Here is a 23,438-nt window from a genome sequence, read left to right as displayed (position 1 = left end):
TGTTACGGATTTCAACAGCTGGAGGTGCTGAGGGCATTTATTGTTCTTCCATTTCAGGGAATCTATTAGACAGACTTTTAAAGAGCTCCAGCCATGGGAATTCCCTGCTGGTCCAGTGGTTCAGACTCGGCGTTTCCACTGCACGGGGCGTGGGTTCAATCCCCGGTCAGGGAACTAAGATCCCATGTGCCACATGACGTGGCCAAAAAAAATAAAATGTAAAGAGCTCCGTCTTGGCAATGTGGAAGCTATTTTCACTATATAATAAAACTTCTCTGAAGTCCAAATAATAATTTCTGGGATTCCTATGTGATACAAGTGACTAAGGATTTGTCTCTTAAACTGTAAAATTTTCTATATCACATTATTACTGTTTTAGATGAAAATCTCTCTACTGTTTACACATTTCCATGGTGTCTTCAATAATGCTTATTGAATGTGACTAAGGCTTTTGGTAGCTCAGGATCATGGCTGTGTACATCATATCTGCTCCATGGTATACAATGGTCTCAGGTACATTAAGCTCTATGCGAAACGACCTCAATTATAGTGCTCTCTAGTTTCAATAGTAAAATTTTTATCTTATTTGTGTTTCTTCCGTGGCTGACAACTGTTATTTCTTGATATAGTCTATACGGCAATGTGAATTAGCCCCTCAACCAAATTCTTTTACAGGCTTCTAATATGTGGTAAGTTTGGAAACTACATGGCCAAATTAAGAAAATAAACGGGCTCTAAGGGAAAGTTAGAGAGATTCTCTTAATGTAGCTATTTTGTGACACTTATTTGATGCTGCATATTCTGTATTCTATGAGATACAATTGTCACATAGTTAAATTCCACAAGGACAATGTGCTACTGCATTTCTTAGCCTTGGTATTTTCCAAGAATAATCTTATTTATTAAATTCCAAACATAGACATTAATAGTTTAGATCTTTGATGAAAAAAGTACAAGCAGATAATACAGCAAGTGCTGTGATGCCAGGAAAGAATGATTGACTCGGGAACACCTGGACACGGGGGGTAGGTAAATCAAACTGTACTCTAGCAAAACGAATCTACCGTGTGGGAAGTCAGGATAGTAGCTACCTTTGGGAGTCAGCTACTGGGAGGGGGAAGGAGAGGCCTCTGGGTAACTGGCAGTATTCTTCTTCTTAATCTGCGTTTGATTACTTAAATGTTTTCATTTTCTGAAAACTCACTTGGCTGCACACTTACAGCTTGGGTAGTTCTCTGGATGTATATTAACATATCAATAAAAAGTTTATTGGGACTTCCCTGGTGGTGCAGTGGTTAAGAATCCGCCTGCCAATGCAGGGGACATGGGTTCGATCCCTGGTCCAGGAAGATCCCACATGCCTAGGGGCAACTAAGCCCGTGCGCCACAACTACTGAGCCTGTTCTCTAGAGCCCACAAGCCACAACTGCTGAGCCTGTGCGCCACCGCTACTGAAGTCCACGTGCCTAGAACCCGTGCTCTGCAACAAGAGAAGCCACCGCCATGAGAAGCCCATGCACTGCAACGAAGAGTAGGCCCTGCTCGCCGCAACTGGAGAAAGCCCGCGTGCAGCAATGAAGACCCAACACAGCCAAAAATAAATTAAATAAATAAATTTATTTTAAAAAAATGTTTATTCTAAGTATAAAAACAAACTACTACACTTTGAAAAATTACCTTTGGGCTAAAAAGATATGTGGCAGCCTTGACATTCACCATCCACAGTGAAAGGAACCATCACCAATCAGTGCCAGCATTCTTTTTTACCTGAGCTGCATTCGGATTGTTTAGATTTGGTGTGGGAGGGCAAGCCTATTTTCCGTCCCTGACATAAGCACTAAGGCTATATCCATGAAGGTAAAGTTATAGATTTGTGGCATTGGGTGGTTAAAAGGGTTGTAAGAATTATCTAGTCCAGTGTTGTCAAGAGTTGTCCCTGGACCAGCACATCACATCACCTGGCGACTTTTTGGAAATGCTAATTCTCACTCACCTACCCGAACACGCCCTCACCCTGTGCCGACCTACTGAATCAGACACTCCAGGGTTGGGACCCTGTAATCAGAACTTGAACAAACACTCCAGTGATTGTGGTGCGTGATGAAGTTTGAGAACCACTGCCCTCATCCAATCCCCATTGGGTTTTGCTGATGACTAATCTTAGGTCTACAGGTGTGATGCCATTTTCCCAAGGTTATCCATGGAATTACAGTTGCCAAACAGAAATAAAACTCGACTTCCTGATTCCTAGTTGCTACATTGGATGGCAAGTAGAGGATTGCAAGAAAACTTCCCTCTGATTTCTACCTTACGTTTCTAAGTGAAAATTTTTGTCATTTCCCACCATCTTTGGGGGGGCCCCCCTCCAACATTCTTAGTCTCCGTGGTTTGGGTTTAGCATCTTGGGTGGGCTCATAATCTCATCTGTCTAGAGCACCCTCAGTCCCCTCGCTCCTGTCAAGAATGTGAAAAAGCCTGTCTGAAAATGAAGTCAGTACAGAGATCTCATCTTTGGTGTGCTGAGGAATGTCATCCTGGAACTAAACAATTCACAGAGGTCAATTCTTTGTCAGGACTGATCTTCCACAGCTGCGTGAAGGCCCTTAATATATTCCTCTGCTGAAAACTCTTGTCCAGTGGAAAAGTAAGGCGGCATACTCCTTCCAGAACCATCTTCCTGGTCCCTCTCCTCAGTCCACCCACCCCCCTGGGTCTGTGGGACATTCTTCTTGATAGAGTTATCTCCGTTTCTCCACCGCCCTCCTCAAACCGGAGCTTTCTAGATGCCATTCCCACGGCTACACTGAAATAGTTTCCCTCCTTGAAGGCCCATCCTTTTAGTTTCTTTTTTTTTTTTTTTTGCGGTACGTGGGCCCCTCACTGTGTGGCCTCTCCCCTTGCGGAGCACAGGCTCCGGACGCGCAGGCTCAGCGGCCATGGCTTACGGGCCCAGCCGCTCCGCGGCATGTGGGATCTTCCCGGACCGGGGCACGAACCCATGTCCCCTGCACCGGCAGGCGGACTCTCAACCACTGCGCCACCAGAGAAGCCCTGTCCTTTCAGTTTCTTGATGAATGAGCTCGTCCTCCTTGTCAACCTGCCCCTTCTCTTTCATGGGCTCCTTCTCGTCTAACTTGGTCATTTTTGTTGCTCTTCACTTGGGTTCTTTTTCTCAGTCACTGGCTTCACTCCATAGTTTTTCTCCAAATGATCTTTCCTATGATTTCAAATACCACCAACTCTATAGATCCAGCCCAGACCTCTTCCCTCAGCTTATACTTAACATAAACAGTTAAATACCCCATGGCATCTTAAGCTCAACATGTCCAACACTCATTCTCTTCCCACACCTGCGCACTCCCGTCTGCACCATCTCGTGGGTCGGCACCACCTCCGCCCTTCACCGGAGCTGCACACCCAGCTTCATCCTCAACTCCTGCGCTTCCGCTTTCCATTCTCAAGCATCCAGCCACCAAGCACTGCTTTGCTTTACTTCCTATGTCCTTATTGAATCCTTTTATCACTCCTAATTTCACCTTTGGTTGTTTCTTACTTGAATGATTGCAGTTGTCTTCTATTCGGTTCCCCTGCCTTTGAATCTTCCCTGCTCATACCTACCAAATTGATCCCGGATGAAATACCAATCTGCGGTGTCATCCTGCTTCAATATGTTCAGTGGCCCCCAACGTCTGCAGAAAGAGACCAAGCTCCTTAGCATGACACAGGGGCATACAAGCTGCTTGCCTGGCCCTTCCTTGTGCACGCCAGGATTATGAAATTAATTCTGCTTCTCTCTCTTAGTGAGTGATGTCTTGCCCATAATATCTCCTCTACTTGAAATTTCTCCCACCCTGCCTTCATGTAGCTATTCCACAGTCATCTGCTAAGAATCAGCGGAGGTGTGGCCTCACCCAGGAGGCCATTCCTAACTCCTCCTGCCTGGATTGGGATTTTATTAACCCGGTACATATGACCCTTCCTGCACATGCAACATTGTTTTCATCATTTGTTTATAGATCTGCCTCTACTCTGAATGATGACTTATTGAGAGCAGGGACTGTATCTGTTTACTTTTGTGGCTGACTCAAAGTCAAGTCTTAGTAACTGTTTCTTGAATGGATGAATCTGAGCACTGGCTAGGTCTATAATGCATGAGAGTCCAGAAAAACCAGTTATCAAAAATATGCCAGAGATAGACCTATATGATTGGAACTGTTTTCAATGGGCCATCCTGTCTGCCATCTGGATCACCAGAATGTCTTTACCTCTAATCGTCTTCCTGAGTTTAATTGATATTTAACAAGGTAGAGCATTAAAAGGGATATGTTATTCCTCTGATATTTCTACAATAACATATTGCACTACTGCAAACTCAGAATTACAGCTTTGTGGCCTGAGAAAGTAGTTTGTTTAGAGAGAAAGTGTTCTTCAGTCACCCCTGGAGTGTTCAGAATGAATTAAGAACCTTCTTGGCAAAATATATACAAATATCCTTTTCCTTCAGTTGTTTGTATCTAATATTCTTTAATATATGAAAACTGTAAGCATCAAAGACTGTAAATGTTACTGCTTAAAAGAGTCCTCCAGGATGAAAGAGGTGAATTTTGACCCCATTAATCCCTCAGCTACAGAGGCTTTGGGAGTGGACTCTGGTGATCATTAAAAGGATCGCAACACATAAACAGAAAGAAAAAACACCTCGAGTGCCACAGTCTCAACGAGTAACACCAAGCTGGACCCACGTCGTTAACTGTGGTGAGAAGGTAGCCCCCTTGTTGGGGGTCAGTGAACAGGCTGGTGAGGTCAAACTTCAGAGCTGAGGCAATGGAGAGCAATTTCATTTAAATGCGTGAATTAGAGCCACAGGAGCCCACAGATAAGGGCTGGCCTCTTCGTTCTTTCAGTAGCATTCTGCCTTTCAGTGAGCACTGACTATGGCCTGGGCACTTTTCATTCACTATTTAATTTCTACCATAAACCTATGAGATAGTACTGTTTTGACACCACATTTTTACAGACAACAAAACGAGAACTGAAAGAGTTAAATGACTTGCCTGAGGTCTTAAAGTGGCAGAGCCAGGACTGAAGCCCAAATAGTTGGACTCTGCTCTCACCTGCACCAAGGCGTGGTTGTACCGGCAGCAGTAGCATCACCTGGGAACGTTTTTGAAGGGTAAACTCATGGGCTCTTCTCCAGATCTACAGACTCAGAAACTAGGAGTGGGGTCCCGCCGTGTGTGTTGTAGCAAGTCCTCTGGGGAGTCTGTGTACTTACAGTTGCGATCCATCGCTTTATACCGCAATACCGTCTATTAGAGCAGTGCTCTCCAACTGTAATGTGAGTACACATCACCTGGAGAACTTGAAATGCAGATTGATTCAGTAGGTTTGGGGTAGGGCCTGAGAGTCTGCATTTCTAACCAGCTCCTGGTGATGTTGAGATTGCTGTTTTGTGGACTACACTGCATAATAAAACCCTAGAATGTAGCTTCAGGAAGCCAGGTTGCTTTGTTCTCTGCTGTCATCTGGTTTAGAAGAATACCAGACTCACCTTTTCTTTTGAATGAATACACCGCAAGTCAGTATGTCTGCATGTCTGAGTCATAGACTGTTGATTTGGTGTGAATCTACTTGTAACTCGAAATGCATCTGCCCAACCAGACTTTACAAATTTCTAATCACACCAGTCATTCATTTACCCTCAGGAACTGTCAGATTTCCCGGTGACTTGGCGGACGTTTTACTGTTCTAGTCTTTCAAGTGAATAGAGCACTTTGGATTCCCCAAGGGCAAGTGAACATATTGTATGTTTTGGAAAAGAGATGGAAAATCAGAATGTGGGAAGGAGTGGGATGTGGAAAGGAGGCTAGAGAGAACGGATGAAGGTTGGAAACAGTTTAATGAAAGGGACGCCCAGGAGATGGATGATTCCCAGCTGCCTGAGCCTCTGAGCCTTGCCCGCAATCCCCTCCCACCTTTGGGTTAAGAGTTGGAAAAGCAATGAACCTCCTTCCACACTAGACTGGCTCAAAGCTGTTGGGAGAGTTTAAATCAAAGTAGATATAAATATTATAAAACCATTTTTAACAAAAATGACAACAAAAGTCACACAGTAAACCTTAAACTGGAACAAAGAGTTAATGAACTGATAAAGTGTCTGATTGGCTGGAAGAAAATGACATAAGCACAGAAATGAGAAAAAAACAAAAAGCGTGCTTCCTAGATCTCCTCTGGTGAGTGAAAAGTAAGCTTCTCTAAACCCTTAACAAACATCTGGGTCCTTAGGGAATCAAATATTTTGTAAATAGCCTATGGGACAAAAGGCTATAGCTCTTCCTAAGTGAAACGCTTCGGCACAGTAAATTCTTGAAGTATCTGGGTTGGCTGAACGTTGATCAACGCTGTGTGCGGATCGGAATGGTTGGGTGGCAGTGATTCACAAGAAATAAGTCCAAAAATTGATTTTGGAAACGGTGCAAAACTCAAGAACAGGAGTTCAGCAGGCTGCTTATCCTGCCAGAATTCCCCAGCAGAATTGAGAGTAATGCTTTGCTCTATTAAAATGGTGGCATAAATATTACTTCTTTGATTCAAATTTAAACAAGTTGTAATGAATAGCTATAATGGCTCTTTTAGACATTATTGACCACATTTAAGAAATGAAACAGCAGAGTGAGAGAAAGTGACTTTTAGGCATTCTCAAAATTAGTATTTTTAACTCGAGTTTTTTGAACTAATATTCACAGAATATTTATGTATCTGGGATAACTTAATATTCTAAACAATGACATGCCCCATTGTCCTAAAGGAGGAATATATACTGTGTACACTATTAGAATTTCATGACTGGCTGATGCAAGGAAATTTTTGATGTAAAAACATCTGATTACCCCTTAAAGAGCAGTCTTGTACATGATTATTATTATTATAACTCATTAATTCAGCCTGTGAAATACATAACCAAAGTTCTATGCACATGCCTTTTTTTTTTTTTTTTTTTTTTTTTTTTTTTGCGGTACACGGGCCTCTCACTGCTGTGGCCTCTCCCATTGCAGAGCACAGGCTCCGGACGCGCAGGCTCAGCGGCCATGGCTCACGGGCCCAGCCGCTCTGCGGCATGTGGGATCTTCCCAGACCGGGGCACGAACCCGTGCCCCTGCATCGACAGGCTGACTCTCAACCACTGCGCCACCAGGGAAGCCCTTAAAAGATTTTTTTATTGAAGTACAGTTGACTTACAGTATTATATTAGTTTTAGGTATATAACATAGTGATTAGATATTTTTATGAATTATACACCATATGAAGTTATTGTAAAATATCAACTATATTACCTTGCTGTATATAATATCCCTGCATCTTGTTTTTTTATAACTGGTAGTTTGTATGTCTTAATCCCCTTCACCTATTTTACCCCTCCCTGACCCTCTTCCCTCAGGTAACCACTAGTTTGTTCTCTATATCTGTAAGTCTGTTTCTGTTTTATGTTTGTTCATTTGCTTCATTTTTCAGATTGCACATATAAGTGAAAACATACAGTCTTTCTCTGTCTTCTTTATTTCCCTAAGCGTAATACCTTCCAGGTCCATCTGTGTTGTCGAAAATGGCAAGATTTCATTCTTTTTTATGGCTGAGCAATATTCAATTGTGTATATTTACCATGTCTTCTTTATCCATTCATCTGTTGATGGGCACTTAGGTTGCTTCCATATCATGGCTCTTGTAAATAATGCTGTTATGAACATTGAGGTACATGTGTCTTTTCAAATTAGTGTTTTCGTTTTCTTCAGATAAATACCCAGGAATGGAATTGCTGGATCATGTGGTAGTTCTATTTTAAATTTTTTGAAGAACCTCCATACTGTTTTCCATAGTACCAATTTACATTCCCACAAGCAGTGTACTTTTCTCCACATCCTTGCCAACATTTGTTATTTCTTCTCTTTTCAATGATAGCCATTCTGACAGTGTCACGTGATACCTCCTTGTGGTTTTGACTTGCATTTCCTTGATGATGGACAGTGTTGGGCATCTTTTCATGTGCCTGTTGGCCATCTCTGTGTCTTCTTTGGAAAAGTACCTATTTAGGTCCTCTACCAATTTTTTAATTGGATTTTTTTTATGTTGAGTTATATACATTCTTTATATATTTTGGATATTAACCTCTTATTGGACATAGCATTTGCAAATATTTTCTCCTATTCAGTAAGTTGCTTTTTTGTTTTATTAATGGTTTTTTTTGCTGTGCAAAAGCTTTTAAGTTTGATGTGCTCGCATTTGTTTAATTATGCGTGTGTTGCTCATGTCTGAGGAAATAATCCATAAAAATATTGCAAAGCTCAATGTCAAAGAGCATAATGCCTATGTTTTCTTCAAGGATTTTTATAGGTTTTAGTCTTACATTTAAGTCTTTAATCCATTCTGAGTTTATTTTTGTATATGGTGTGAGAAAATGTTCTAGTTTTACTCTTTTACATACAGCTGTCCAGTTTTCCCAACCTCACTTATTGAAGAAACCATCTTTTCCCATTGTATATTCTTGTCTCCCTTGTCATAGATCAATTGACCATATGTGCATGGATTTATTTCTGGGCTCTTTATTTTGTTCATTTGATATCAGTATCTCTTTTCATGCCAGTACCTTACTCTTTTGATTACTGTAGCTTTGTAGTATAGTTTAACTCAGGGAGCATGATACTTCCAGCTTTGTTCTTTCTCAAGATTTCTTAGGCTATTCAGAACCTTTTGTGATTCTATACATTTTTTGTGATTCTATAAATTTTAGGGTCATTTTTTGTTCTGTAAAAAATGCCATAAATATTTTGATTAGGATTGCATTGAATCTGCACATTGCTTTGGGTAGTATGAATATTTTAACAACATTAATTCTTCCAATCCATGAGCCTGGAATATCTTTCCTTTTATTCACATCTTCTTCAATTTCTTTCCTTAATGTTTTGTAGTTTTCAGTATACAGGTCTTTCACCTCCTTGGTTAAATTTATTTCTAGGTATTTATTTTTTAAAAATTTGATTGTATTCTTGCTTTCTCTTTCTAATAGCTCATTATTAGTGTATAGATATGCAACAGACTTCTGTATATTAATTTTATATCCTGTAAATCTACAGAACTTATTTATTTGTTCTAATAGTTTTTTGGTGGAGTCTTTCGGGTTTTCTATATATAGTATCATGTGATCTGCAAATAGTGACAGTTTTACTTCCTTCCAATTTGGATGCCTTTTATTTCTTTTCCTTGTCTAATTGCTCTGGCTAGGGCTTCCAAAACTTTTGTTAAATAGAAGTGGTGAGAGTTGGCATGCTTGTCTTGTTTCTGATCTTAGAGAAAAAGCTTCCAACTTTTCATTGTCAAGTATAATGTTAGCTGTGGGTTTGTCATAAATGCCCTTTATTATGTTGAGGTGTGTTCCCTCTATAGCAGCTTTGTTGAGAGTTTTTATCATGAATGAATGATGAATTTTGTCAAATGCTTTTTCTGCATCTGTTAAGATGATCACATAATTTTTATCCTTTGTTTTGTTAATGTGGTGTATCACATTGGTTGATTTGTAGATATTGAACCATCCTTGCACCCACTTGATCAGGATGTATGATCCTTTTAATGTGTTGTTGAATTCAATTTGCCAATATTTTTGTTGAGGATTTTTGCATCTATGTTTATCAGGGATTTTGGCCTCTGATTTTCTTTCTTTTTAGTGTCTTTGTCTGGTTTTGGTAATGCTGGCCTTGTAGAATGAGTTTGGAGGTGTTCCCTCCTCTTCAACTTCCTGGGATAGTTTGAGGAGGATAGGTATTAACTCTTCTTTAAATATTTGGTAGAATTCCCCTGTGAAGCTGTCTGGTCCTGGACTTTTGCTTGTTGGGAGTTTTTTGATCACTGATTCAATTTCATTACTAGTAATCAGTCTGTTCAGTTTTCCATTTCTTCCTGATTCTGTCTTGAAAGATTGTATCTTTCTAGGTATTTAATCATTTCTTCTAGACTGTTCAATTTGTTGGTGTATAACTGTTCATAGCATTCTCTTACGATTGTTTGTATTTCTGTAATATCTGTTGTAATTTCTCCTCTTTCATTTCTAATTTTACTTTTTGGTCCCTCTCTCTGTTTTTCTTTATGAGTCTGGTTAAGGGTTTATCAATTTTCTTTATCTTTTAAAAAAAAAAACAGCCTTTAGTTTCATTGGTTTTTTAAATTCTTTTTGGTCTCTTTTTCATTTATTTCTGCTCTAATCTTTATTATTTCCTTCCTTCTACTAACTTATAATTGCCATTTAAAGCATTAAAATACAACTGGTAGACCCAAACAGAAGACTGTCACCAAGCTGTTAGCCCAGAGCCTATCACCTCTGTATTACATGGTATCAACTCCACTCGGGGATAATTGGGACTGTATATAACCAAGAAAAAAAGCAGTTAAACATCCAGGTTCAAAATAAAGGAAGCTTCTCGACGTGACATTACAGGGTATTAAACGTCTTTTGCTTATTGTGGTAGATATTCTGATATGCTGCCAGGCCCCCTTTAGGACTGAGTACTTATTTCCCAGCTGCTTGAGGTGCTACCAGGAGAAAATTCTCAGATAATAGCTCCAGCCTCTGGAGCCCCAGGCTGAAGAGAGCTGCTTTGCCCAAACTCACAACCACTTGTCAGGACAGCCTGCGCCCAGTTACTGAACAATGTGGGAATATAAAGGTCCAGTCCCTTGGCTCCAGTCAGGGCCAACTCTGAAGGGTCATCTCAGTTTCAGAACACCTGAAGCTTTCATTGGAAATGATTGAATCCCAGCTTAACTTCTCCTGCTGCCAACCATTCTTCGTAGCTTCCCTTCTGCGGGTGCTGACCCCAAGAGCATTCCCTAATGAGTCTCCTGCATGTTAATCTCTGTGTCAGAATCTGCTCCTCAGAGAACCCAACCTGGAACAATAGTAATTGAGGGTCTCACTGAACAACTTTCTTTGTAGAGAACTAAGAACAGAGGTAATAGAGCTAAAACTTAGGGTTTTGAAACTAGGTTGTGATGCAGGTGAAGGACTGAACAAAAATGATTCTAAAGTCTCACAACCTGAACACCCCACCGCCTTCTCCTGCACGAGGTATTGTACTATCTGTGTGTGTTGAGGGGGTTGCCATATTTCAGGGCCCCAGATTCTCTAGGAGTTGATCAGCAGGTAATCCTAGATAACGCCTATGAACAGCTGAAACCCCAAACCAGATGGCCTAGCACAAAAGTAGTCTGATTAGTACCCCCGTGCCAGGTTACTTTCTCACATCTACCCCACAATAGGCAGGACAGCAGAGGAAGCAAGTTCCCTTCACTGGAACATAGGGTCTCCCTCCCCTGCAATCTCCTGCATGTCTACAGGACACTCGAACCTCTTTGGGCCTCTCTGATGGTGCAGAGGAAAAAAGAACAGCAGTGACTTCTCATCTCTCACTGACCCTTTCCTTTTCTCCAGTAAAGTCCATGGCCTTTACCCATGCCAGTGGTGTTACGAAATTTATCTTGAACTTTCATGGCTGACAGGTGGAGACCTGTATGGGATCTTCCTTGTACCACAGTGTGACCACAAAGACATGAATTCTGCTAGTATCAGTTAGGACTTTTTTGAAATGCCATAAGCAGTTAATGGTTACACTGTGGATGGAAGCAATCCCTGCAGTGATATAAGGTCCCTGGGAGAGCTGGTAGAGAGGTGACCGTGGTGTCCGAATTCCCGCAACGCCCAAAAGAGGATAGCCTGGAGCGAGAAGTTGCCAGTGGCTGGCCAGAGCTGACCACCCACTGTAGGGCAAGAACCAAGCCAACAAGCTCGTTAGGACAGGGAGCCCATATCCCAGACAGAGGAGCTGCGTCCAAGCTCAGCTTCTCCTGGCAGGAGGGTCTGCACCTTTTTAAGAGTTCTTAGGTCTTCAGGGTCTGGGCAGGCAGAATTCACAGAAAAAGCTGCATCCCAGTCCAGACAGCCTGACGGGCCTGATGCTTTCCCACAGTCAAGGGAGTTTACCTTGTTTAGCAACAGAGAGGTCCAGGCCATTGCTCTGTGAGATGCTGGGAGGAGGAAGTACTTTTTCTCCACTCTGACCCTGACCCCATGCATCTCCCCTTCACCCAGTAGAGGCTATTCTTTAACCAGAGCTATAGGACGTTGTGGAGTTCAACCCGGACCCTGGTACATGAAGAGAGAAGGCCCAGGTATGACTCGCTTTGCCCCACAAAAGGTCATCTAGTATTTCTTGTAAAAATATATTACAAACTTATGTACAGCTTTATGTTTTAAAACACATTCACATGCATTAACTCAGTAAGACCCACATTAGCCTAGAGAAGTTGGCAGGGGACATGTTATATAATCCACACATTTCCAGAAATAAAAATTGGAACACAGGGTTGGAATAAGTACATTTTTCTTCCTGATTTATGAAAAATCTTATAAATACATAGAATTTGAATCACAGCTACTTACACATGTAATGAATTATCTCTTTTTAGAAAGATAAAATTATATGAAGCTTGTACTACACCACAGAAAATCCTGGAAATATGGCCAGCATAATTATAGGGAATGAAATAAACCTTGCAGCTTACTTTAAATCTCCCTTTGATAAAAGCTTTAAGGAGAGAAAGATCAGATGTTCAGAGGCTTAGATGAGAGGACGCTGAAGAAAAAGAGAGCTAAGAGAAAGTGATTGACAGTAAAGGACAAACAAGTCTATGATGGAGATTTTTTTAAGGCAAGGCAGGATACTCTGTAGTCTAGAAATGCAAAAGCAAATTTAAAAATGTGCCCCCGATACACTGTGTGATGTAACTCCCCAGGATAATGTGGCATTCTTGGAACAGTGTGTACTTGTTCCTCTTCTGAAATAGGAAACCCTTTCAACAAAATAAGTTCCATTCAATAAACATGAGTTTATCAGAGGCCCTGTAAGTGCTGCATATTTGCTGGGAGCCAAATGTGAATCAGCCACAGTTTAAGAAACAGGCCCATCGATTACTCATCACACTAGAGTACGACGGGTGATGGAAATGGGTTTCCCAGTCTTGTACTTTGAAGAGCTTGAGTAGTGGCTGCTTGATCTGAGAATTAACAAATAGTTCGTGATCTATGTAGCTGCGTGTAACTGCCGTCTGTTGGGAGTCAGTCTTCCTACGAAATGAAGAATGGACTTGAGTTTTATCTATGCTGATTCTGAATCTTCCTGAACAATGATAATGCGTCACCAGGAAGCTAAGCAGTGTTGCTTAGCTCTGAGTTTGCTACTTTTCATGGAATCACCGGTCCTTAAAAGTAGAAGGGACCCCAGGAACTGACTACCCTAACCTCTACACAGCACAAAAACCCCTTCCCCAAAGTCCTGACAACTGGTCATACAAACAGGAAGTAGAGTTCCATATGCTTCCTTTGCACTGAAATGATTTACTTTAGTACAAACACCTCAGCACGTTGCCTTCAGAGAAGTGAGGACCCACCGGGTATATTTTCATGTGCAAAGATGCTTCCAGAAACCCTGGAAAGCTTCCATGCCACTGCAATATAAGGGCACACTCATAAAGTAGATGTTTTCTAGTTTTAATTTGTGTGAACTCTCACATGGATTTGGCTAAACATCTCCAAGCTTTATTCATAATAGCAGCGGTAGGTAATTTGTGCCCGTGGTAACAGTAGTTTAGAGTTGTTAATGAAAATGGAAGCTAATTTTTTTTAAAAAATCATCTCAACTCAGGCTGGGGTAAAAATACAGAGTATTCACAGGTGGATTCTATCAAAGTTTTCTTTTTCCATTCTCAAAGGCAAACATTACTTGGGTTGCAATAAGAAAAGAGCACACAGTCGCATACTATCTCATATGGTGCATTCATTGAACATACCTGCAACCCTTCAATGGCCAGTTTGAGGATTGATGGTGTCAGTTTGGAGGCTTGTTTGAAGGAAAAATTACTCCAGTCTATAATTAAAATGAAACCATTTATCTGGAGCTCCGGATCTTCAATAAGGACTTCCAATGACAGCAGGATGGCCCGGAGGATGTCTGTGAAGGAGTTCCTGCAGCCAAAGCAGAAAGGAGAGGCTGTGCGTGAATATTAGCAGGTGATAGGACTTTGTGTGTGAAGCACTGGCTGCCTGTCCTCTGCTCCGTGAGCCCAGCCTGCAGCGTAACACCAGTGTCCTGTACCCAAAGTGACAGAAAATACATTTGCTAAACTTCACAGGAACAATGCTTTGAGAATCACAGGATGGAACCTCCCTTTGATCTGACTGCACCAGAACCCCAAACTTTACAAGATGTCTCTCTTTTGTGTTTCCTTGGGTCTCTGGTCTCTTGCTTCCACCACAGACCTGATTGCATTTCATTGAAATGCATCCCTTACTTGTCTCTCCCTCCTGGGCCATAATCATAGTTGCGGCCCCAGTATCTAGCTACTTAATGAATATTGCTGAAAAAATGAGGTAAGGCCTTCATCAGAGGCACTTGTTTTGATTAAACCTCTTGTTCTTTTTGTATCGTTAAAATCTTGCTCAAAGTGTAAAAACAACTGTGCAATTGCTGCTATTTTTTAGCCTCAATTCATGAATAGAGAAAAATAAAGAAGAATGGCTTATTTTCATTGAAGGTTTGCAGAGTGTGATTCAGGAAGGAAATCGCTTGGAGTACAACAGTAACTATGACAACAGGTAGACCTGAATACAAACTAGAGTGACGGTTCTCTAGTGTTGTATGTGTTCTTCCACATCATATGTTCCCAGTCACCAGTTGATTTTTGTTTTAAATAATTTTCAGACACGAAGAAATGATGGCATATTTTGCTAATTATCCCAGCAAATTATTTGAGCTAAAAATTTAAGATCTTAAAGGATCTCTAAATTCTGTGGATGTCAAGTGATGGCAAAATCTGTTACTTCCTTCAGGCTGTCATTACAATCAGAAGCTGTATCATCTTGTGAAACCAGATGAAATGAACAGATTGCTGAGCATTTCAATCTGATTCAAATTATAACCAAATCTAATGATTCTAGATTTTGGAAATCAGAAAATATGTGATTAAATATGGGATTAACAGATACAAATTACTATACATAAAATAGATTCACATCAAGGATTTACTGTACAGCACAAAGAATTATACTCAATATCTTGTAATAACCTATAATGGAATGTAATCTGCAAAAAATCCTAAAACTGTATCACTGTGCTGTACTACCGAAACTAACACAATATTGTAAATCATCTGTACTTCATTAAAACAAAAACAAAACAAACAAAAAACCAGTAAGAATTTACTGAGTGGCTGTTATAAACTCAGAGCTCTGTTTAATACTTGAAGTTATAGAATAGTATGTCATATTTCTACTTTCAAAGAGCCCTTAATTTAGTTGAGGTGGGGTAGCAGATTAGCAAAATGAGTTGAAAGGGTTTGATAAAATGAGTAATTAGGAAGAGCTTACAGAGGAATGAAAGCTTGGGCTAAGCCTTGAAGGGTAAATAGAATTTTGGATAAGTGGGAAAAAAAGTAAGACATTTCAGGAAAGAGGAGTGACACGTGAAAAATACAGATATTAGCCCATTCTGTTTCTGTACAGTTCTTCTTACTCAAAAGTTCTTCCTTATATCAAGCAAAACTTTTCCTCCCCGAAATCCACCCACTGAGTATAGTTCTGCTACAAAGAAGAGAACCTCAGGTCTTCCTATACCACACACTAAATTATCTAAACATGGTGGACATGACGCCCTATATAATCTCTAGATTAATATATATATATATTAGTAACTTTAACCGTGTCTCATAGGAAGTGGTTTTTAATAATGTTCTCATCATTTTCTTTTACATATATTCTCTTCTAAATTTTAGAGATGTCAAATTCCTATTAATGTAGGGTAAGTTTTCACTAGGGCTTTGAGTTTTGTTTTTGGATTCATGGCAAATAGGATCTAAAGACCCAAGTCTTTTCTAGAGATACAGCTTTGTATTGGGAAGAAACATTGATCTAAGTGGAGCGTGAGACCAAAGATTGTGAGCTTAGGCAGTTCCAAAGGAAAATATGGAAATGCCCAATGGTAAACTATAAATGACATTAGGGAATTAGAGAGTCTGATCCTGGGTAAGCTTTCTTAGCAAGAATACACACATGGAGAGAATCAGGAAACTCAGAAAAGCTAAGCCTTATGTAAAGCTTACATACAGTTCTGAGGTTGAACGAAGAAAGGTTAAGGAAATAAAAAGTGAGAGAGGGCTTCCCTGGTGGCGCAGTGGTTGAGAGTCCGCCTGCCGATGCAGGGGACACGGGTTCGTGCCCCGGTCCGGGAAGATCCCACATGCCACGGAGCGGCTGGGCCGGTGAGCCATGGCCGCTGAGCCTGTGCGTCCGGAGCCTGTGCTCCACAACGGGAGAGGCCACAGCAGTGAGAGGCCCGCTTATAGAAGAAAAAAAAAAAAAGTGAGAGAATCATGATAGTAATGTGTTTTCTAAAAAGGGGGTTAGTGTTTCAAGAAGGATATGATAGATTGCATTACTGACCCCAATTCTTCACTTATCTGAGCATCCACACACTAGCTATGTGTTGACCTCATTGATGAGAATGTATTTCTTGCCCTTTGGCCATGTGACTTGCTTTAACAGATGGTATGTGACTGAAATGACAGTGTACCAATTTGGGGCCTAGCTCTTAGAGACCTCAGATGTTACTTGTTCTCTTGCTTTCTGCCGTTGCCATGGAAAAACATATGCCACAGCTAGACTGCTAGACTGAAGAGAAGAATGACTCCCCAGCCAGCCAGCCAGCTAGCCAGCTAGCAGATCTTTGAAAGAAGTAGAGCCACCCAGCTGACCCCAGCCTGGATGAACACTAGCTGCCCCACAGATGTGTGAGCAACAGTAAATCATTGCTTTTCTAAGCCATTGAGTTTGGGGATGGTTTGTTGTAAATTAATAGCTACCCAATACCATAAGGTCGTTAACCAAGTCAGACGCAACAGAAAGATGAAGGAGAATAAGGAAGGAGAAAGGGCTATTGTATTTGACAACAAGTAGATCTTTGGAGAATTTTGAGATAGCCCTTTTCGTTGAACAGTGAAGACAGACATCATTGATTATGAAGATCTTTAGCAAATCGCTTAATTGCTACCGCATTTTACTCCTCTGTAAATGAGAGATAGCACCTCTTCCATCACATATCCACTTGTATTCACTCCCAAGAAAGAAACATTGACTCTTGGAAACTTGAAAACTATTTTATACGTTTTCAAGACCAGAACCTTACTGACGGGTAGGCATTTGCAATGAATGAAGTATTATACTTACGGGGTGATCCCAGGAGAAAAGTAAAATAATTTTGGAATTCACTATAGTTTCCAAATGTTTGAACACTTCACTTTTCTAGAAGAACTAGAAAGTTGGGCAGCAAAAAGTTGAATGGGATGGGTCTCAAGTCATGAGGGTTACCCCTGTTGAGGGGTGTGACCGCCCCCTATATCTTAGCTGATCATTACCTTGAACTCCTTACTTCCTGGCTTCCTCAAATGGATTTCCTCTTTCTTATTTATGATATCTTTGAGTTGTGAAATCCTCTCAGCTTTTTATAATTTGACATACCAAATACTTTATATAGTTACTCCACCCTCATGGAGGTGGAACGTAGCTTCTCACTCCTTAAGTGTGGGCTGAGCATAGTGACTTTTCTTTTCAAAGATCTTGTACAGTGTGGAAAGGGAGGGAGAAAGAGTAACTTTACGAGAGAAACCAGACAAACACTTCCTCAGCCAGGTGACTAGGGTCGACATCAACAGAGATAAATCATGTTGAGAGTAGTTCCCCTTGATATGATGATGAAAATCATACTTTACCTCTGTGATCTTCCTCCCCCAAAACCATAACCCCAGATTAGTCAAGGGGGAAACATTAGGCACATTCTAATTGAGAAACATTCTACAAAATACCTGACCGGTACTCTTCAAGATTGTCAAGTTCATAAAAAACCAAGGAAAGTCTGAGAAACCGTCACAGCCTAGATGAGCCTAAGGAGACATGAAGACTAAATGTAATGGGATATTTTGGATGGGATCCTGGGACAGAAGAAAGATATTAGGTAAAAACCAAAGAAATCTGCATAAAGCATAGACTTTAGTGAATAATAATGTATCGTATTGGTTCATTAGTTGTAATAAATATACTATACTAATGTAAGATATTAATAATAAAGAAAACCCAATGCAGGGGATAGAGCAACCTTCTGTACTATCTTCACAATAATTCTGTAAATCTACAATTGTTCTAGGTAAAAAGTTAATTCTTTTAAACTGCTTACTGGAGTTCGTAATCTGCCATGGTAAGTTTCCATGAGTCTCTTCCAGAATTTCCAGAATTTACTCATTCTACCAACTCATTTAGACATACAGCACGGTTTAACTCTAATAAACCAGGGGGGGGAATTATTTTCTGTATTGCCTACAATCGCAATTCTCTCAGTGTCGCTGAGCACTTATCTCAAAATGAACTAACAGGTGACAAGTGGATATTCAGATTTTTTCAGTCTTCTTCTATAATTTGCAAGGCATTTACATAGTCAGCTATGGATTAGATCAGTTTTAGTTTGATAATTAAAAGCTCAAATGTGAAAATGTGCGAAAGCTCTGTGAATGGCAAATTGCCAGTGACATGTAAAGAACTTTTCTCAAAAAGGGATAATTTTGTATTAATTAGGACTTATTAAGGGTTTAGAGGTGGAGGTTCATCATTATATTATGAGCAATTAGAGATTATGAAAATGGATGCATTTGTCGTTCTACTGTTGTTTTCATGAATTGAGCACCCAACATTGCCACCCGAGGCTTTAAAGTCTAAGTCAACAGCGTAATACAAATGAGATGCAAAATAATGTTTTATCTCTAAGAAGATATTTAAGTTTCAAGAAGTGACTCCTTTGTGCTTTGAATTTTTAGTGGAGATTTTAGAACCTAGATCCCAGGGCTAGACGCATATAAGAAAAAAGAGACTACCTGTGATCAGATAACCACTTAAAGACATAATGTGGTTGCCAGTGACACTATTTCTCAGAAAAAGTGGTGGGAAGCGTCTTAGTTAATTCTGAAATCACAGTGCCTATTTCTATGCTAATTCTTCTGCATATAACAGCAAGAAGTCTGTTAATATTAGTAGTTAAAGCTCTTTTGGCCAATTCTTGAAACCTCTTCACTTTACAATCAATATCATCGTGTTTATGACTCTTGCTTGGAGATTTTTAGGGTCCTTCTTAAACCACAAACTAGTTGTGCAGATGGTTTGCCACCAATATCTATTTGCAGCAGGTGCAGAAACATTGCATCTGAGTATGTTTCTTTATCTCTTCATCCCATTTGAAGTTTCTTTCAAAGTGAATTACTAAAATAACCACAGCATGACTTTCACAGTTCCTACTTTGCCCCTTTTCTGATAACGTTGCCTAAGCCAACATGGAGAGGAATATGTGCTCCCTCTGCAACTCTTCTGATGCATTTTGGCCTCTAGACATGGCAAGAACCCTCTGAGTAAAGTGGCAAAAGAGTCTATACTCAAGGGCTTGACGTCCTGGCTCTGCCACTCAACAAGCATGCAACTCTATGTAGAAGACTGAAGTCCAACGTGGGGTGATTTCCTGTTTCTCCATGTAGGGGGCTGTTGCATGGTTATGCAGAATTACATGTGCGAAGAGCTTTGTGAATTGGAAAGTTCATCCCAATAGGATAGGAGGCAGTATTTGTACTTGCATGGAATATAGAGATACCCCTCTTGGTTACACTGCTTTCATGGTGGTGATGGCAGCAGGACAATAGGAAATGTGCAAAACTCCATTGTGTTCTATCCAGATGAACCTATTTTCTCCTCTTCTAGGGCCGAGGGTCTTTGCTAAGTGGTTTGGAATGGGAATTCGGGTGATATATTTTCCTAAATGGGTTCTAATAATTTGTATGTGAAGCAGGTTTCAGCTGGATGGTGTCTGTGTGTCATTATGCATCTAGGCAAACAAATCTATATTTCTCAATGAGGTAATCAAGAAAAAGTAAAATAAATAATTGTGTTCAGTTAATATTAGGTCAAGGAAGATCCTAACCAAAATGTTTAACTTTGCTGTGGTAGAATTAATATTTGCAAGACCTTAATCTTAAATGTATTACCCTGAATGTTAGCTGGAAAGTCAATTAGTTAATTACTTGTCTTAGCAGGGATGGTCTCCCAGAGAACAGAAGCCTGGGATTTAACTCTGCCTCATATGGTTTGATGAAGCTCATATGATTAAGAGGAGTAAGAAAGAAAAGGAAGGAGAAAGCAGGGAAGAAAGGAAGGAGGAAGAGAAAAAGAGAGAAGAAAGAGAGAGAGAGAGGAAGGAAGGAAGGAAGGAAAGAAAGAAAAGAAAGAAAGAAAGGAAAGAAAGAAGGAAAGGAAAAGGAAAAGAAAGAAAGAAAGAGAAGGAAAGGAAGGAAGGAGGAAAGAAAGAAAAGAAAGAAAGAAAGAGAGAAAGAAAGGAAAGAAAGAAGGAAAGGAAAAGGAAAAGAAAGAAAGAGAAGGAAAGGAAGGAAGGAGGAAAGAAAGAAAGGAAGAAAAAAGGGGAAACGGAGGGAGGAGGAAGGGCGGGAGGGAGCCCCAACTCACCTCCAACTCAAGCATTTGCTTATGGAGGACAGAACATAAAGGGTAATGTTCTTGTCTAAGAACAGGGCCCGGCTTTTGAACTAGTATAGAGAAAATAGTGATGTAAATGGTGAAGACAGTGTTCTCTCACTCAAGTAAAGTATGAAGATAAGAGACTGTTTCTTTAGACCAATCCTGACAGGCCCATCCATCTCAGGATATAAACACAAGAATGCAGAGTATTCATATCCACCAGTAAAAAGGAAACTGAAACGAAAGTTTTCAGATTCCAATTTGCCAGGGTTTCTCCTTGTTTGTGTTTCTGTGGTGAGCAAGTGTATAAATCATCTGTGTGTGTGTGTGTGTGTGTGTGTGTGTGTGTGTGTACACAAACAATGAATTCATCTTTTAGGGTTGCCTCCATTCAGCCTTTTTTTATTTTAAATGAGAAGCTGGTTTGAATAAATAAAAACAATATTTTATTACGTTTGGTCCAAGTGCTTCTAAATTCTCCCAAGAATTGAAGAGAATGAAATTAATATCAAATGCTTCTATCTGCTCACTTAAACAGTTAATGAAATTTATCATCACTCAATGTTTTATTTTAAAAGTTTTGAAGTACCTAAAACCGGATAAGGAATCAGGAAGGCATTTATTCAAAGATATGACAAAATTTTACTTTGTGGAAGACACATAAGATAAAAGGATATTTTTTACTCTTCTGCTAGTAGATGGAAACCAGTAGAAGACATTAAAAAATACATACATGGGAGGCAGTGAAGCATAGTCATTAAAAGCATAGGGTTTGGAGTTAGCAGACTGATTCAAATCTCAGCTGTTCTGTGTAAGCTTAGCGAGTGAGTTTTATCTCTCTGTGGTTTAGTTTCCTCATCTGTAGAAAGAGGATCCTAGCACCTACCTCCCTGGTAATGATAACATGAGCTAATGTACACAAAGTCATAGAGCAACTGACTTGTTCTATCCATGGAATGAGTTGATGGTCATGTTGGTTTTCATTATTACATAAGTGAACATGGTATCAGGTGGAAAGTGATAGGAATTGCAGAGCGTTTGGGAGTTATAAGGCAAGGTCACCCATGGCTGGGAGGTTTCAGAACATCTTCAGTTGGGCTGTGAAGAATGGGAAGGTTTGGATGCTGGACGTAGAAGGAAAAGGGCAGAAGGAGCCACGTAAACAGTAAGTTCTGAGAGTGTAGAGACTGTTGTATTGGGAGCGATGGCAAGTTTGCCAGTGCCATTGGGGCAAGTGTAAAGGAATAGAAGTAAGGTTAGAATTGTGATCCGTCTTCATCCTGCTTGCTGGGAGAACTACTGGCTGTTTATGCAGAGTAAGGGAGCAACAGCAATTATGCTGTAGGAAGATTTGACCTGGGAACAGAGATTATGTGGATTGGAGTTAGGAGACTGAAGACACAGAGTCCAATTAAGAGGAGGCCATTGCAATATAGTGAGAGCTGAATGGGGATGTAAAGAGAGGAAGGTCAGAGGTACTATTAAGGACAGAAGGAACTCTGCTGGGTAGGAGGGGAGTTAGAGGTGCTATAGTTGTATCTAGTTCTTACACGGTAAGGATCAGCACCCAGGACAGCAACGCACAATATTAATATTAGTTATTAATATGACTTGACTTCGGGGCTGTCAAGGGGGTGCCTAGAAGTGCACGGTTGTGCGGGGTCTGCATTCCTGCCACTCAAGTGATGAAATATCACCCTAAGTAGAAGCCATGTCTGCAGAAGAGAATATTTCCTGTTCTCTTTGCAAGAAGGGACCACTTGCCTCTCTAACCTAGACTGTGAGCTCCATCAGGGGTGGAAGTGTGTAGTGTTTGTCTTTGAATCCCTGTCAATCACCAGTACCTATACACAGTAGATGCTGGATAAATGATTCTTAGTAAATGAACGAAGGCAAACATGTTGAACCAACCTGTTGGAAGCTTTGAAACACTGAAAATAGACAAAACCCACTCTGGGAGCAGCACTGGGTACATTTTCTTCCTCTTCAATGTCTCTTATGCTCCTTGATAGGAGCAGTGATGGCAGATGTAGGTCCTTAAGCCCTTTTTCCATTGTGCCTCATATTTATAAAATAATATGCTACTAAGTACCGTGTGTACAAGAATTGGAAAGAAAACCAGGCTTTAAGGTTAATTTGGGGGACTTTCCTGGTGGCGCAGTGGTTAAGAATCAGCCTGCCAATGCAGGGGACACGGGTTCTACGACCCGGGTCCGGGAACATCCCACATGCCGAGGAGCAGCTAAGCCCATGCGCCACAACTACTGAGCCTGCGCTCTAGAGACCGTGAGCTACAACTACTGAGCCCATGAGCCACGACTACTGAGCCCGCGTGCCTAGAGCCCACGCTCCACAAGGGAAGCCACCGCAACGAGAAGCCTGCGCGCCGCAACAAAGAGTAGCTGCCACTCACCGCAACTAGAGAAAGCCCGCGCGCAGCGACGAAGGCCCAACGCAGCCAAAACTAAATACATAAAATAAATAAACTTATTTTAAAAAAAGGATTAATTTTGGTTTAGGAGAGGGCCGTGGCTGTATGCACGTAAGGTTAGTGTGGGAGGTAAGAAGATTACAATCTAGAACAGTTAATAATAAATGCTAGACGGATGTCTACAGGTAGGAAGGCTAGTATACCACAAGATTCTTAGCTCACTGGGAAAGAACTCGTCCCAAAACACCACTTTCAGACAGCCGAAATACAAGCAAGGAAGAGGTTTACTTCATTAGCCCTCTAGATGGGGATTGGGCCAGGGCCTATAGGAGCAGCAGCCATGGAAGAAAA

The 23,438-nt window shown here is 40.7% G+C and overlaps 1 protein-coding gene across 1 annotated transcript in view; it reads right to left on the bottom strand.

Annotated features, from left to right (window-relative positions):
• Positions 1-23,438, bottom strand: part of CLVS1 (clavesin 1) — a 131,279-nt gene that overhangs the window by 65,537 nt on the left and 42,304 nt on the right. The window contains exon 2 of the mRNA XM_060128100.1: positions 13,891-14,065. Within this exon, the coding sequence (XP_059984083.1) occupies positions 13,891-14,065 (175 nt within the window). The remainder of the gene's footprint in view (positions 1-13,890; positions 14,066-23,438) is intronic.

Source organism: Lagenorhynchus albirostris, chromosome 17 (assembly GCF_949774975.1).
Source record: "Lagenorhynchus albirostris chromosome 17, mLagAlb1.1, whole genome shotgun sequence".
In the NCBI taxonomy this organism is placed as follows: Eukaryota; Metazoa; Chordata; class Mammalia; order Artiodactyla; family Delphinidae; genus Lagenorhynchus; species Lagenorhynchus albirostris.
Note: the sequence above shows the minus strand (reverse complement) of the source record. Positions and strands in the feature narration are given on the sequence as shown.